Here is a 14,181-nt window from a genome sequence, read left to right as displayed (position 1 = left end):
AAACAATTCTCGTCTTCTTACACCTGTTTCACTTGCTAATGTAAAAATGCTTCACAGAATAGAAAACACCAGCGTTACGTTTCACAAAAAGGCCAAAGCAATCTGTAAGCCGATGTATATTTGTAAATTGAAATTGTAATTTGGAAAGTAGACAACTATTTATGCATTGAAATTGGTGTCCTATAGTAATTGCTATAAATAGTTTCCCTTTGATTAGTTTTAGTTTATAAATAGAAATTATTGTTTTAACTGTAAACATTTTGAATATTCTCTCTGAAAATGTTTGTTTAAAATCCCAAAAATGTATATCAGCATTCATGCAGAAAACTAAAATATTTCCAGAAATGAATACAATTGTTTACGGTGAATGTTTTTTTACAAAAAGTTCCCAGCTAATACTCTATACTGAAATATGTGTTCTGTATCAAGGATACAGGCGCGAAATATTCCATATGTAGTTTTTTCTGTACTACACACATGTATGGTGGCTGGTGGCTGATGCTTGCCGTGTTCGCTTTTACGCGGTTGAAAAGGCGAACGACCGAAATATCGACACTAAAATTATGCTTTATCGCATTTTTGCGTATTATGAAGAGAAAATGTAGAACAAAAACTTGTAAACATTTCGCTTTCCATCTTTCCTACCACTAAAAAGCAAAACAGCATGAAAATGGCAGTGGTCAGCCACCATACTTACCAGTACACACTTAACCCTACTAAGTTAATGTCCAAGGACGACAAGATTCTACAGTGGACAGATGTTGAACTTTTTACACTGTCGTTGACTTCTATTATCAGTGAAAGTGTGTTGTTTGTCCTGCTGTTATCCTATGGTGGTCAAGCATAGTCAAGTGGCGTCAGCTGGTGTCCAGTCCCAGTGGGAACCACAAGTCCATTGATAATTCTTTCATTCAAAAAATGTACACATTTGTATAACTGAGTTCAGTACATCTAGTAATCTAATAGATGTCAATGTCTTGTTTCTATGTCAGTTCTGTTATGTCACTAACCAGGAAGTGTTCTTTGGGATCGCCTTCTTCGTCATACATTCCCTACATACTGTGCGATAAGCCACTTTATTTCCGCGTAAACAACACCGTAAAACAACTTGTTTTGCGTGCGATTTACTTTCGCGAATTTTGCGATCACAGTAAATTTATAAAAAAAAATCATTTTCGTGATTTGTCATCTCCATCAATTGTATATTGATAAAAAATTTCATTTACTTTTTAAATTCGCGAAGATTATCATCCGCGGATTTTAATTCCATATATAAATTCTTATCCGTAATTTGAAACGGAAATCGGGAAATTTAGGAGCCGCCAAAATTATTTTGTTTTTGTTATTTCGCATCTTCGCAATTTTCAATGTATTCGCGAATATAGAAATTCGCGTTCAACGTTTTATATAAAATTATTCGTGTAACATCAGGCGAAATAATGCGAAAATTTTCATCTCGCGAAATAAAATGGTTAACAGTAATGATCTTTCAAAATGTTTATTCTCTGTGTTTTTCATCTTTTTATATCACATACATTTTTGTGAGTAGTTGAAATCATTTGGCGGAAAAAAATATCCTATTTGAGTTTTCATTTTAAAAAAGAACACATTTTTTGCAATAGTTGGATAATTCATTGTTAATTGTTTGGGGGAAGAAATAAAAATTCTACAGATATTCAGATATACATTTTGACAGAAAATCTTTGATTTGTTTTTGTCGTCATGTCATTACATTGTAATCTATTATTATAATCTGCCCCGTCTGCTGGAAACAGGTTGTATAATGACTATTTATTATGTTTATATTCTATATTTCGTATTTGTTATACTATTTGCTTTATTAGTGATGCTCTGATTTTCCACTGTTCCCATTGGATAATGCATGACCACGTGCAGGTCGATAGTTTGCATATGGTTTCGAAACATTAGTTAATATTACTATTGTGGCATTTTAAAAAAGAAAGAAACTTCAGATGCCTTTTAGGTTCATGCTAATGCATCAGCGAGCTATCTGTTTAATCTCGACTAGACTTGTTTGATCGTTGATTGAAGAAATAAAAATGCTTTTATTCTCCAAAGTTCATCGAAATCTTCTACTTGCTTCTACAGGGGTGAATTAGTTAATGAAATCCACGATACATGAATGTAGATTTCGATAAGTGGCTGTCGATAGTGGAGATCCAATCCACCGCCGGCAGTGGACTCGTTACTCGAAATACCAATTCCTTATCACGAAGCAAATTCGTTATTCGAAACCAACATGCCTAATTCAGTGTAGGCATATTTCATTCACCAAATTACAAGTTTAACCACGTTTTTCTCTATGGATATGTATGTAATAAACATGTCGGGTCGCCCCTCCACTGCCGGACTCAGACCCGTTATTTGTTTCTCTAACCGGTAGTTGACATTACAGTTTTAGAATAAACATATAAACGTATTGACCATTATAAGTACATGTATCAGTATAGGATTGTTAAGCTGTAATTACACCAGAAAGTGATGACAGGATGGCCTAGAAACGATGTTAAATGAGTCTTTAGAGATATTCCATCGGCCAGTCTGTCTCAGTCAGCAAGCCCTACGGCCTGATTAGCGAACCGGTATCGTGGTCTTCAGCTGATTACTGGACCTTGTCTAGTAATGAGCGCCCCCTGTGGACCTTAATTGCATCAAATTCGCAAACTATTACTTTTCTCGTAGTTGTTTCGTACTTACATACATACCTACATACGACAAGTTGTATTGGGTTTTGGTATAGTGTTTATGTCTTTAAATAGCCTTTCCCCCAAAAGACCACACTAAATAACATTTCCATGCCGATATGACGTTCATTTTAGCCAATATGATATGGTTAAATGGACTATTTAAGTCTCTAATGGAGTCTTAATATATTATGATATTTCAGGGTTGCCATGACTTTGCTATGTCACGTGTTCCCCATGTGACCAGACTCCAGTCGACGTTTGTACAGATCCAGCCGTCCACATCGAAAGTATCCAAGTCTATTCTAGCGGTATTGCAATACTTCAAGTGGAAGACTGTTACAATGGTTGTGGGAACATCGGATGAATGGAATCAGACCGCGCGCAGCCTCCAACGAATGACGTCAGACCATGGCATCAAAGTGACACAGAAGGTTTATTTCCAGGAGCCGTACCCCTCCAATACAAACTTTCCAGCGATAGTTGAGAAAACATTCAGACGGACAAGAAGTAATTAAGATTATGCAATATGTTTAGAAAATTTCCTGTAGCAACCATGTAACTTTAATTTGTTCGGGCAACTTCCAGTCAAAATGAAATATTCATGATAATGAAAGTAACACAAATACATACTAATAAGCAATGTCAATTTTAAATAAATGTACCAAAATACCAAAGCTGCACATGAAAAGGTAATGAATATCTGTGTCCTATAAAATTTTCATCGTCATACAAAACTCACTCGGATAATCATTTGTTTAACTATTTTTTTTTTTTTTTTTTCAATAAGTGGTTAGTAGTATGCCAGATTAAGATATTAGAAATGTACTTCTGAAATATCAAACGGCAAGCTCAAATTAACCTTTTTATATAATTGTGAAATTACCCCATTGATGATACCATAGGTTCTCATTCACGTCTAGATAATATCTACTATTGAAGTTGAAATATCACAGCATTACCTGAAAAAAGTTAAATGTGTCAACCACGATGTATCAGGTATATTAATGCCTTACCTAACATCGATTTTACCACCGATAAAAGACCAAATTGGTACAAAGCCTCACGATGTGTTCTGACAGTATTGGGTTTCATTTACGTAAAGTAGACTTATGCCATGTTATCTATCTTTCAGTCTACATTTTCCTTGGTGATTACTATGCTCTGATTGACTTCGCTCGGGCGATTGACCGGAAACCGGAGACCAGTACTGGGGAATATGTAATTATTGCGCGGGCTGCAGACGATCGACCGTATAACACAGAGGATCATAACTTCTTTATCAAAAGTAAGGCGTTCAGCTCTGATTACAAATGACTATCGTATGTTTCTCCAATCACGATAGATATTGTCTCTCATGAAGCTATTTCATCTTAAATGCATAAAAACATAATTTTTTATGAGGGTTTTGCTATGCTAGTCATCGATTGCTAATACATGCATGGTTTTTAGGGTTATGATGATAAAAATCATTGTATATCCTTTCTTAAACATACAGAATCATAGCAGCGAGGAAATTAGTTTGTAAAACCACGTAACGAAGTTACCAATGGTAATAAAAAGCAGGTCGGGAATAAAACCTGAAAATGATAGAACGTTTTTATAGTTCATATATTTATAGCATGCTTGATACAACATTCTCTTACAGCGTATACAAGTAAAAATGCTTCATGATTCACCTGCACCCTTTTATTCATTTCACGGTGAATCAGGGATGCATGGTAATGATTGGATTGAGCTGAATATCACTGCAGGGATTATGTTAAAACAGTGCAATAAAATATAGTAATTGTTTTGGAAGCTCCATTAATCAGAAACGCCTCAAACGTTTTCAACCTTCGGAATCTTTTGGATATATTTATAAATATTTATAAAGCCCCACCAATATAGTACACAAACGGTTAATAATTTTCATTACACTTGCTATAACAAGCTATCATATTGTAAATAGTATATACGGAGGTGATTAGTGCGGAGGTGATTGTAAAATATAGCATGCCAAGATGATGGAAAACATCGACAGATAGTTATGGCTGATAATATTATCTATGTACTACCAAAGTTGGTCTCTTTTTAACACTAGACAACGCATTCACAGTTACAAATACTTTGATTTGGTATAATGTTGTCTCACATCTCATTAAACGCTAAGGTTATCATTTAAGGACCACCACTACAACATTATTGTTTACGTGCGTTTTAAATCGTGTGGGTTTGGGAGAATGTGACATGTTCGTGTTTTGTCTCCTTGTGCAAGTGGAATCGTTTTCCTTTTTATATTGGTATCGCGCTGTAACATACTGTCAGCAACAACCCATTCAATCACATTATATCGACAACAGGTTAATTATTTCCGTTATGCGGAGCGTTAAGCTGGAGTAAAACTGCCATAACCATTTGATAACGGTATTTTATTAACACTTATGTGGCTCGGCCAGACCACATGACCTACAGCCTCGTCAGAGGGGCAAATGCTCAACCAAAAATCAGATGTATAGATGCACTGAGGAAGTCCTCGGGCTCCTCATCCATATCAAAACGCATGCCCACTACATCGTATCCAGATGGCTTCTTTCGCCTGAAGTCGAAAATTGCTGCCATATATATATCAATTACTTAAAATTTCTTCAATCATCCACGCGAATTTATTGTGAAGTGTGATATGTGATCACCACTGTGTTGAAATAGGACTCAGGTTTGTTTGCATTCTAATCTCTGAATTTGCTGCCTACTCGAATGTCCACGTTTTCTCGATGTTTACAAAGGCTGGCTGCAAATAAACTTCCTGTTTTTCCGATATACATGTATATAAGGCATTACATTTCTTGTATGCAATTTTATACACATATTAAGCCCCACTTCTAATTTGGGATGTTGAAGGATACCTGTGTATATTTTAGGTTTGTAAAGTTGTTGCAATGATATGTGTTGTTCTATTGGTTTTCTGGTTACCAATTAATTTATTGTATTACAACTGGTGTCTTCTCTTTTGTGTTTTTTAGTTTGATAATTTCCCTGCATTCTTTCATTTGTTTATTATACCTTATCAAGGCCCAGTTTAGATAGGTGTTCATCAAGTGAAAGACATAAATGAAAAGTATATAACGTTCAAACTGTTTCCAATTCTTAACTTTGTTATAACATTAATATATTTTGAATAAATAGCGAATATCCATATGTTGAAAAATATTTTTACCATTGATGATTTTATCCTTCCGTTCGTACAGAGTTACCATTACAGAAACATTAAATGAAATCGCAACTGTATCATCGTATCCTTGTAAACCAATATTGAGAGGACCAGTTTGAAGTGAACTCTATTGAAGAGGAGTTTGATAAAGATAGGGCTAATATTTCCCCTTAAACATTTCTCTTTATGACTGAATGAAACCTGCCTCACACATTATTTTCTATGTTTTCCCGTATAGCCCCGTTTGAGGTAAATGTAACAGAGGAGTGTGTGTCCGCCTTCCGGTCTGTGCTGTTGTTGGTACCACGGGCCCCTAACAACCCTCGGTGGGAGACCTTCCTCCAGAACGTGCGGGACCTCAATCACCAACCTCCAATTAATTTACCTCCTCTCCCACCAATCGTGTCAAAGGTAAGGTATTGTATGTATTAGTGGATCGATATGAAATACTGATTTCTAGTGGATTATTTTTATATATACATGTATTTATGTTGTTACTACAACTTACAGATCTATACATTTTGAATATGGGTGGATATGTCATATTACAGTCTAAAATAGAAATAAAGGCCGTGTTCTTTCTTTCTTTCTTCTTTTTTCTCTTTCTTTCTTTCTTTCTTTCTTTCTTTCTTTCTTTCTTTCTTTCTTTCTTTTTTTTCTTTTTTTCTTTCATTCTTCTTCTTATTATTATTATATCCATTATTTAACATGTCACTGTGTTCAAATACATTGATATTATGTAACATTCATCACTAGCTCCTAATTCCTAACAGGTCAATGTATTTATATCCTACACCACTATGTGCCCATCTCTGTATTTATATCCTACAACACAATGTGCCGATCTCTGTATTTATATCCTACAACACAATGTGCCTATCTCTGTATTTATATCCTACAGCATCATGTGCCTATCTCTGTATTTATATCCTACAACACAATGTGCCGATCTCTGTATTTATATCCTACAACACCATGTGCCTATCTTTTATCTACACTCCTACTCTGTATTTATATCCTACAACACATGTATACGTGCCGATCTCTATATTTATATCCTACAACACCATGTGCCTATCTCTGTATTTATATCTCACACACCATGTGCCTATCTCTGTATTTATATCCTACAACACAATGTGCCAATCTCTGTATTTATATCCTACAACACCATGTGCCATCTCTGTATTTATATCCTACAGCACATGTGCCTATCTCTGTATTTATATCCTACAGCACCATGTGCCATCTCTGTATTTATATCCTACAACACCATGTGCCTATCTCTGTATTTATATCCTACACACCATGTGCCTATCTCTGTATTTACACATGTCCTACTACACACACCTTCATGTATTTATATCCTACACACATTGCTATTCTGTATTTATATCCTACACACATCCTATCTGTGCTTATCTTGTATATCCTACTCTTATTATATCTACACATGTGTGCCTATCTCTGTATTTATATATCCTACAGCACCATGTGCCTATTCTGTATTTATATCCTACAGCACATGTGCCTATCTCTGTATTTATATCCTACACACATGTGCCTATTCTTTATATCCTACAGCCATGTGCCATCTCTGTATTTATATCTACACACATGTGCCTATCTCTGTATTTATATCCTACAGCACCATGTGCCTTCTCTGTATTTATATCCTACAGCACCATGTGCCATCTGATTCTCATCTACAGCACCATGTGCCTATCTCTGTATTTATAATTCCTACCACACACATGTGCCATCTCTGTATTTATATCCTACAGCACCATGTGCCTATCTCTGTATTTATATCCTACACACCATGTGCCTATCTGTATTTATATCCTACAGCACCATGTGCCTATCTCTGTATTTATATCCTACAGCACCATGTGCCTATCTCTGTATTTATATCCTACAGCACCATGTGCCATTCTGTATTTATATCCTACACACATGTGCCTATCTCTGTATTATATCCTACACCATGTGCCTATCTGTATTATATCCTACAGCACCATGTGCCTATCTCTGTATTTATATCCTACAGCACCATGTGCCTATCTCTGTATTTATATCCTACAGCACCATGTGCCTATCTCTGTATTTATATCCTACAGCACCATGTGCCTATCTCTGTATTTATATCCTACAACACCATGTGCCTATCTCTGTATTTATATCCTACAGCACCATGTGCCTATCTCTGTATTTATATCCTACAGCACCATGTGCCTATCTCTGTATTTTTAATCCTACAGCATCATGTGCCTATCTCTGTATTTATATCCTACAGCACCATGTGCCTATCTCTGTATTTATATCCTACAGCACCATGTGCCTATCTCTGTATTTATATCCTACAGCACCATGTGCCTATCTCTGTATTTATATCCTACAGCACCATGTGCCTATCTCTGTATTTATATCCTACAGCACCATGTGCCTATCTCTGTATTTATATCCTACAGCACCATGTGCCTATCTCTGTATTTATATCCTACAGCACCATGTGCCTATCTCTGTATTTATATCCTACAGCACCATGTGCCTATCTCTGTATTTATATCCTACAGCACCATGTGCCTATCTCTGTATTTATATCCTACAGCACCATGTGCCTATCTCTGTATTTATATCCTACAGCACCATGTGCCTATCTCTGTATTTATATCCTACACACCATGTCATCTCTGTATTTATATCCTACAGCACATGTGCCTATCTCTGTATTTATATCCTACAGCACCATGTGCCTATCTCTGTATTATATCCTACAGCACATGTGCCTATCTCTGTATTTATATCCTACAGCACCATGTGCCTATCTCTGTATTTATATCCTACAGCACCATGTGCCTATTCTGTATTTATATCCTACAGCACCATGTGCCTATCTCTATTTATCCTACAGCACCATGTGCCTATTCTGTATTTATATCCTACAGCACCATGTGCCTATCTCTGTATATATCCTACAGCACATGTGCCTATCTCTGTATTTATATCCTACAGCACATGTGCCTTCTCTGTATTTATATCCTACACACCATGTGCCATTCTGTATTATCCACACACCATGTGCCTATCTCTGTATTTATATCCTACAGCACCATGTGCCTATCTCTGTATTTATATCCTACAGCACCATGTGCCTATCTCTGTATTTATATCCTACAGCACCATGTGCCTATCTCTGTATTTATATCCTACAGCACCATGTGCCTATCTCTGTATTTATATCCTACACACCATGTGCCTCTCTGTATTTATATCCTACAGCACCATGTGCCTATCTCTGTATTTATATCCTACAGCACCATGTGCCTATCTCTGTATTTATATCCTACAGCACCATGTGCCCATCTCTGTATTTATATCCTACAGCACCATGTGCCTATCTCTGTATTTATATCCTACAGCACCATGTGCCTATCTCTGTATTTATATCCTACAGCACCATGTGCCTTCTCTGTATTTATATCCTACAACACCATGTGCCTATATCTGTATTTATATCCTACAGCACCATGTGCCATCTCTGTATTTATATCCTACAGCACCATGTGCCTATCTCTGTATTTATATCCTACAGCACCATGTGCCTATCTCTGTATTTATATCCTACAGCACCATGTGCCTATCTCTGTATTTATATCCTACAGCACCATGTGCCCTATCTCACCATGTGCCTATCTCTGTATTTATATCCTACAGCACCATGTGCCTATCTCTGTATTTATATCCTACAGCACCATGTGCCTATCTCTGTATTTATATCCTACAGCACCATGTGCCTATCTCTGTATTTATATCCTACAGCACCATGTGCCCATCTCTGTATTTATATCCTACAGCACCATGTGCCTATCTCTGTATTTATATCCTACAGCACAATGTGCCTATCTCCGTATTTATATCCTACAGCACCATGTGCCTATCTCTGTATTTATATCCTACAGCACCATGTGCCTATCTCTGTATTTATATCCTACAACACCATGTGCCTATCTCTGTATTTATATCCTACAACACCATGTGCCTATCTCTGTATTTATATCCTACAGCACCATGTGCCTATCTCTGTATTTATATCCTACAGCACCATGTGCCCATCTCTGTATTTATATCCTACAACACCATGTGCCCATATCCTACAACACCATGTGCCTATCTCTGTATTTATATCCTACAGCACCATGTGCCTATCTCTGTATTTATATCCTACAACACCATGTGCCTATCTCTGTATTTATATCCTACAACACCATGTGCCTATCTCTGTATTTATATCCTACAGCACCATGTGCCTATCTCTGTATTTATATCCTACAGCACCATGTGCCTATCTCTGTATTTATATCCTACAACACCATGTGCCTATCTCTGTATTTATATCCTACAACACCATGTGCCTATCTCTGTATTTATATCCTACAGCACCATGTGCCTATCTCTGTATGTGCCTATCTCTGTATTTATATCCTACACCACCATGTGCCTATCTCTGTATTTATATCCTACAACACCATGTGCCTATCTCTGTATTTATATCCTACAGCATCATGTGCCTATCTCTGCCGCCTACCTGTATGACGCTGTGATGGTTTTCGCCCAGGCAATGAGCAGAGTTATATCATCAGGTGGCTCCCCGAGGAACGGTTCGGCGGTCGTACAACAAATTAGAAACAGCAAGTTTCACAGTAAGTTTCCACTGTAATCCGGTCGCATGTCATAGAAAAATATCAGATTAAAATCAATAAGGATTTAAAACGGGAATTTTGAGTGCAGATGGCACTGCTCAAGTCGTGTCTATTTAGACCGCATTCCTTAAGCTTTTTCTTAATTCCGTACAAAATAATGATTCATCGCGGTTTTTTTTATGTTTTTTTCTTCTCGATTTCATATTTTTATTACACTTGATCCATATTAGCAGTATTCACATCATTTATTTGATGATTTTGATATCACAAACGTGGAAAAACATTTTGAGTTTAACATACGTGAAGCAATGCATTGCAAAGGTGGTTTTTCGAGAGGTAGCGTTGTTCTCATATATCGAGATTTGGATCTTCCGAATGGTTTTAATTCATCACTGACCTTGACTTGAGTCCTATGCCAGTAGAAACTCTTCAGACTGACGAGGGAAATGTGTTTCTTTAAGACGATGCTCAGTGATCTTGTTAAGGATAAACATGTAATTAACTTTAGAGTATTTATAGCCGATGGTATGCTCAGAGATAGAATACCAGACTTCGTTTAAAAGTTGGTGATTTAACAAAGGATGTTAATGAATCTCCAACTTCTTATACAGCCAAAGCAATCGTGTACTAAAGACAGTACTGTGGTATTTGAATATGTAAGCTTTGAGTTTGTTTTCAAATCGCAAATATCCAATGTTCTATATGAATCGAACTATGAAAACCTAAATCCTAGTCCAGGATTAGTTGGTGGGTGACCGGAATGAAGTTTATTACTGATGTTTCGTTTAGATGTGACCCGCTATATACTCAATGTATTATTGTCTCACAAGATAAGACTGATTATATCTGCAACTGCCTCTATTGCACGAACACCAGTCACGTACAATCATTCCAAACTTTACGTCATGTGATCGCTTCTAATACACAATTACCATCATCTATTTAAGACATCTGAAAGTAACTAACTCTGCTGACGTTAAGAGGAACTTAAGTTTTGTCGATATATTATTTAAGATTTGATGTGATTTCATACATGATTCCACATACACCATGTTAGTGTTCATAAAACATTTTAAACTTGACAGTTTTAATAAGTAGGTTTACGTAACGTCAATCGAGTGGATTAACGATGCGATGTCAACCATTTAGCTATATGATAATATATGACAATATGATTCAATATTCTTGTAACCAGCATTTTTACTGGCTTAAAGATTTATTTTTATCATCCAATAAAGAAAGGCAATACGTTTACCCAATTATAGAGTGAAGGTGGGTGTCTGAGTGATGGGATGGAGGAAGATATTGGGTAAAGGTGAATGAATGACTGATGCAGTGGGTGCCTTGTCTTCATTCATTTTAATAATGTACTTTCAGTAATATTTTTGATACAAATTACTGAAATCGTTTTCCAATTTTTCAATTCTGTTATAAAATTATATAAACAACTAAGATTTTACCCAGGAATAGTTTCTATAGAATGAAAGTGTGACAATATGACAAGCACACTGCCGCTCTTCGCATGATTTCCCTTTATCTGAACTGGCATAATCTCAATATTGCCCTGAGTATTTGTATCTGAACCTGTATCTATTTCAATAATACGAGTATTCCCCTGTTTCTATCTGAACAGATACATTTTTAATATAACACTATTTTCCTGGTAATTTTGATCTGAACAGGTACTATAAAATTTTCTGATACGAATAATTATTTTATTTGTACAGGTATCCAAGGTTACGATGTGTACATTGATAGTGACGGTGACGCTGAAGGAAACTACTCCGTCCTCAGCCTGACTAGAACGCACCCTGGTCGCTTAGAGCAAGTGGGCGACTTCAGAATGACATCAGACGAACTAGGATATCCGGTAAGTATCTGTGAACAATTTGATGATTCAAAAACAAAAATGATAATTAGACAATTCACTTACTTCTAATAAGGTATGTGTATCATAAGGGCTATATATTTACATTTTGCCACTGCGACTCCCATTATTCTAATGATGATCGTGATCTGCATTATTAGCGAATAAATGCAGCCTAAACTTGGTGTAGTAATATCTACATCAATGGATGTGAGTCTTGTTTACTGACACCATGTTAGTCCGCGCGGGAAAATTGACATTGTAGTTGAATGAACCAGTATGGTTATGAAACTTATAAAAATATCTTTTAAATGTCTGGATAAATGGAAGTTAGTTGAAAAAGCTATTGAAAAACACTTAAATTTTGTTATCTTTTCAATTTTTATAGGGACTATTTTTATCAAATTGAACTTGGCTGTTGAGGTTAAATGTCTGAAGTGGGAAATTTAATTGTTCACTTGCATCTAAATTATGTTTTACTTTGAACTAGATAGTAAAATGTAAATATAACAATTAAAGGATAGTTAAATTGCATTTATTGGAGATATAAATGTAATCTAGGTGGCGCCCTAACGGGCGCTATTCTATTTATCTGCCAGCCGAATGCATTTAATTCTTCAATAAATTCAATCTAACAATCCTTTAATTGTTAAATATAAAACGAAAAACGCATTTCCATGTTGAATCTCACTATCGAAAAATCGAAACTTATAACAATAATTGCACGAGCTGCAACTATCGCTAAAGAAAACCTCCTATTCGAAGATTGTTTCTTGTTAAGATATTTCTTTAATCGTGTATTTTGTGGCAGCTGAACAAAAGTGTTTCATTTGTTCTTTAACGTGTAATATGGTAGTATGCATGTTTTGGCTTTTTCGCCAAAATTATTCCGTCAACAAAATCAAATTGTCAACAAATCGTTTTGGTATTTTCCTAAAATACCTCAAAGAGGTGAACCAAATGACATATATTTCACTACAGGCAAACTATCAGTTAAGCAGGCGATCGTAGACAACGGCTTCAAACATATTAGATGGTCGATAAATAAGAATAACTATCTTTCTGCTTGTGCTTATGACAACATTATTTAGGCAGAGATAAACAATTGAACACATAATGTAAAATTATTCAGATTGATCAACCAATCAAGATAATTTAAAACATCTAGCTGACCTGGTCGGAGAGGCCAGTGACGTCATGCCATAGCACGGCGTCCATATCGTCCTTGCGTCGCCCATCCGTTGTCCGTCCATCAACGTTTGACTTAAAACGCAGCTAGTGATACAAAGTCTTGAATGAATTTAAATAATATTTTGCCAGCCATCATCAGAGAAAGAATACCATGTTTGTTTATTTAAAGATCCCCTAGGACAGAATGCTCCGTGTTCTATATGTGAAATTAAGTCAAGTCCTTGAAATAGCTGCACGGCATGATTTACTGAATGATGTTTCGTCAATTTGTTCAAAATAGTCCGGGGAATGGAGAACCTATATGTATAAACAGTTGATCTGAACCCTGAAACTTGTGGGGAGGGTGTGATAAGTCTTTTAAATCGCCAATAGTCATAAAGCACTAAACTTACTTTTAACAGAATTTAACCGCAAAATATTCCCATGAGGAAGTGAAATTGATCTTGCAGCAAAAATGGACCTGCTGTTTTTATCTCGGCTGCATTACTATAGTCTGATTGGTATATTCGGCGTTAGGATAATAAT

The 14,181-nt window shown here is 36.0% G+C and overlaps 1 protein-coding gene across 1 annotated transcript in view; it reads left to right on the top strand.

Annotated features, from left to right (window-relative positions):
- The window catches only part of LOC138323582 (guanylate cyclase 32E-like), an 82,931-nt gene that overhangs the window by 38,217 nt on the left and 30,533 nt on the right, over nt 1-14,181 (top strand). The window contains exons 3-7 of the mRNA XM_069268288.1: nt 2,909-3,215; nt 3,841-3,993; nt 6,134-6,306; nt 10,457-10,598; nt 12,326-12,468. Of these exons, the coding sequence (XP_069124389.1) occupies nt 2,909-3,215; nt 3,841-3,993; nt 6,134-6,306; nt 10,457-10,598; nt 12,326-12,468 (918 nt within the window). The remainder of the gene's footprint in view (nt 1-2,908; nt 3,216-3,840; nt 3,994-6,133; nt 6,307-10,456; nt 10,599-12,325; nt 12,469-14,181) is intronic.

This window comes from Argopecten irradians, chromosome 5 (genome assembly GCF_041381155.1).
Source record: "Argopecten irradians isolate NY chromosome 5, Ai_NY, whole genome shotgun sequence".
NCBI classification, from domain to species: Eukaryota; Metazoa; Mollusca; class Bivalvia; order Pectinida; family Pectinidae; genus Argopecten; species Argopecten irradians.
Note: the sequence above shows the minus strand (reverse complement) of the source record. Positions and strands in the feature narration are given on the sequence as shown.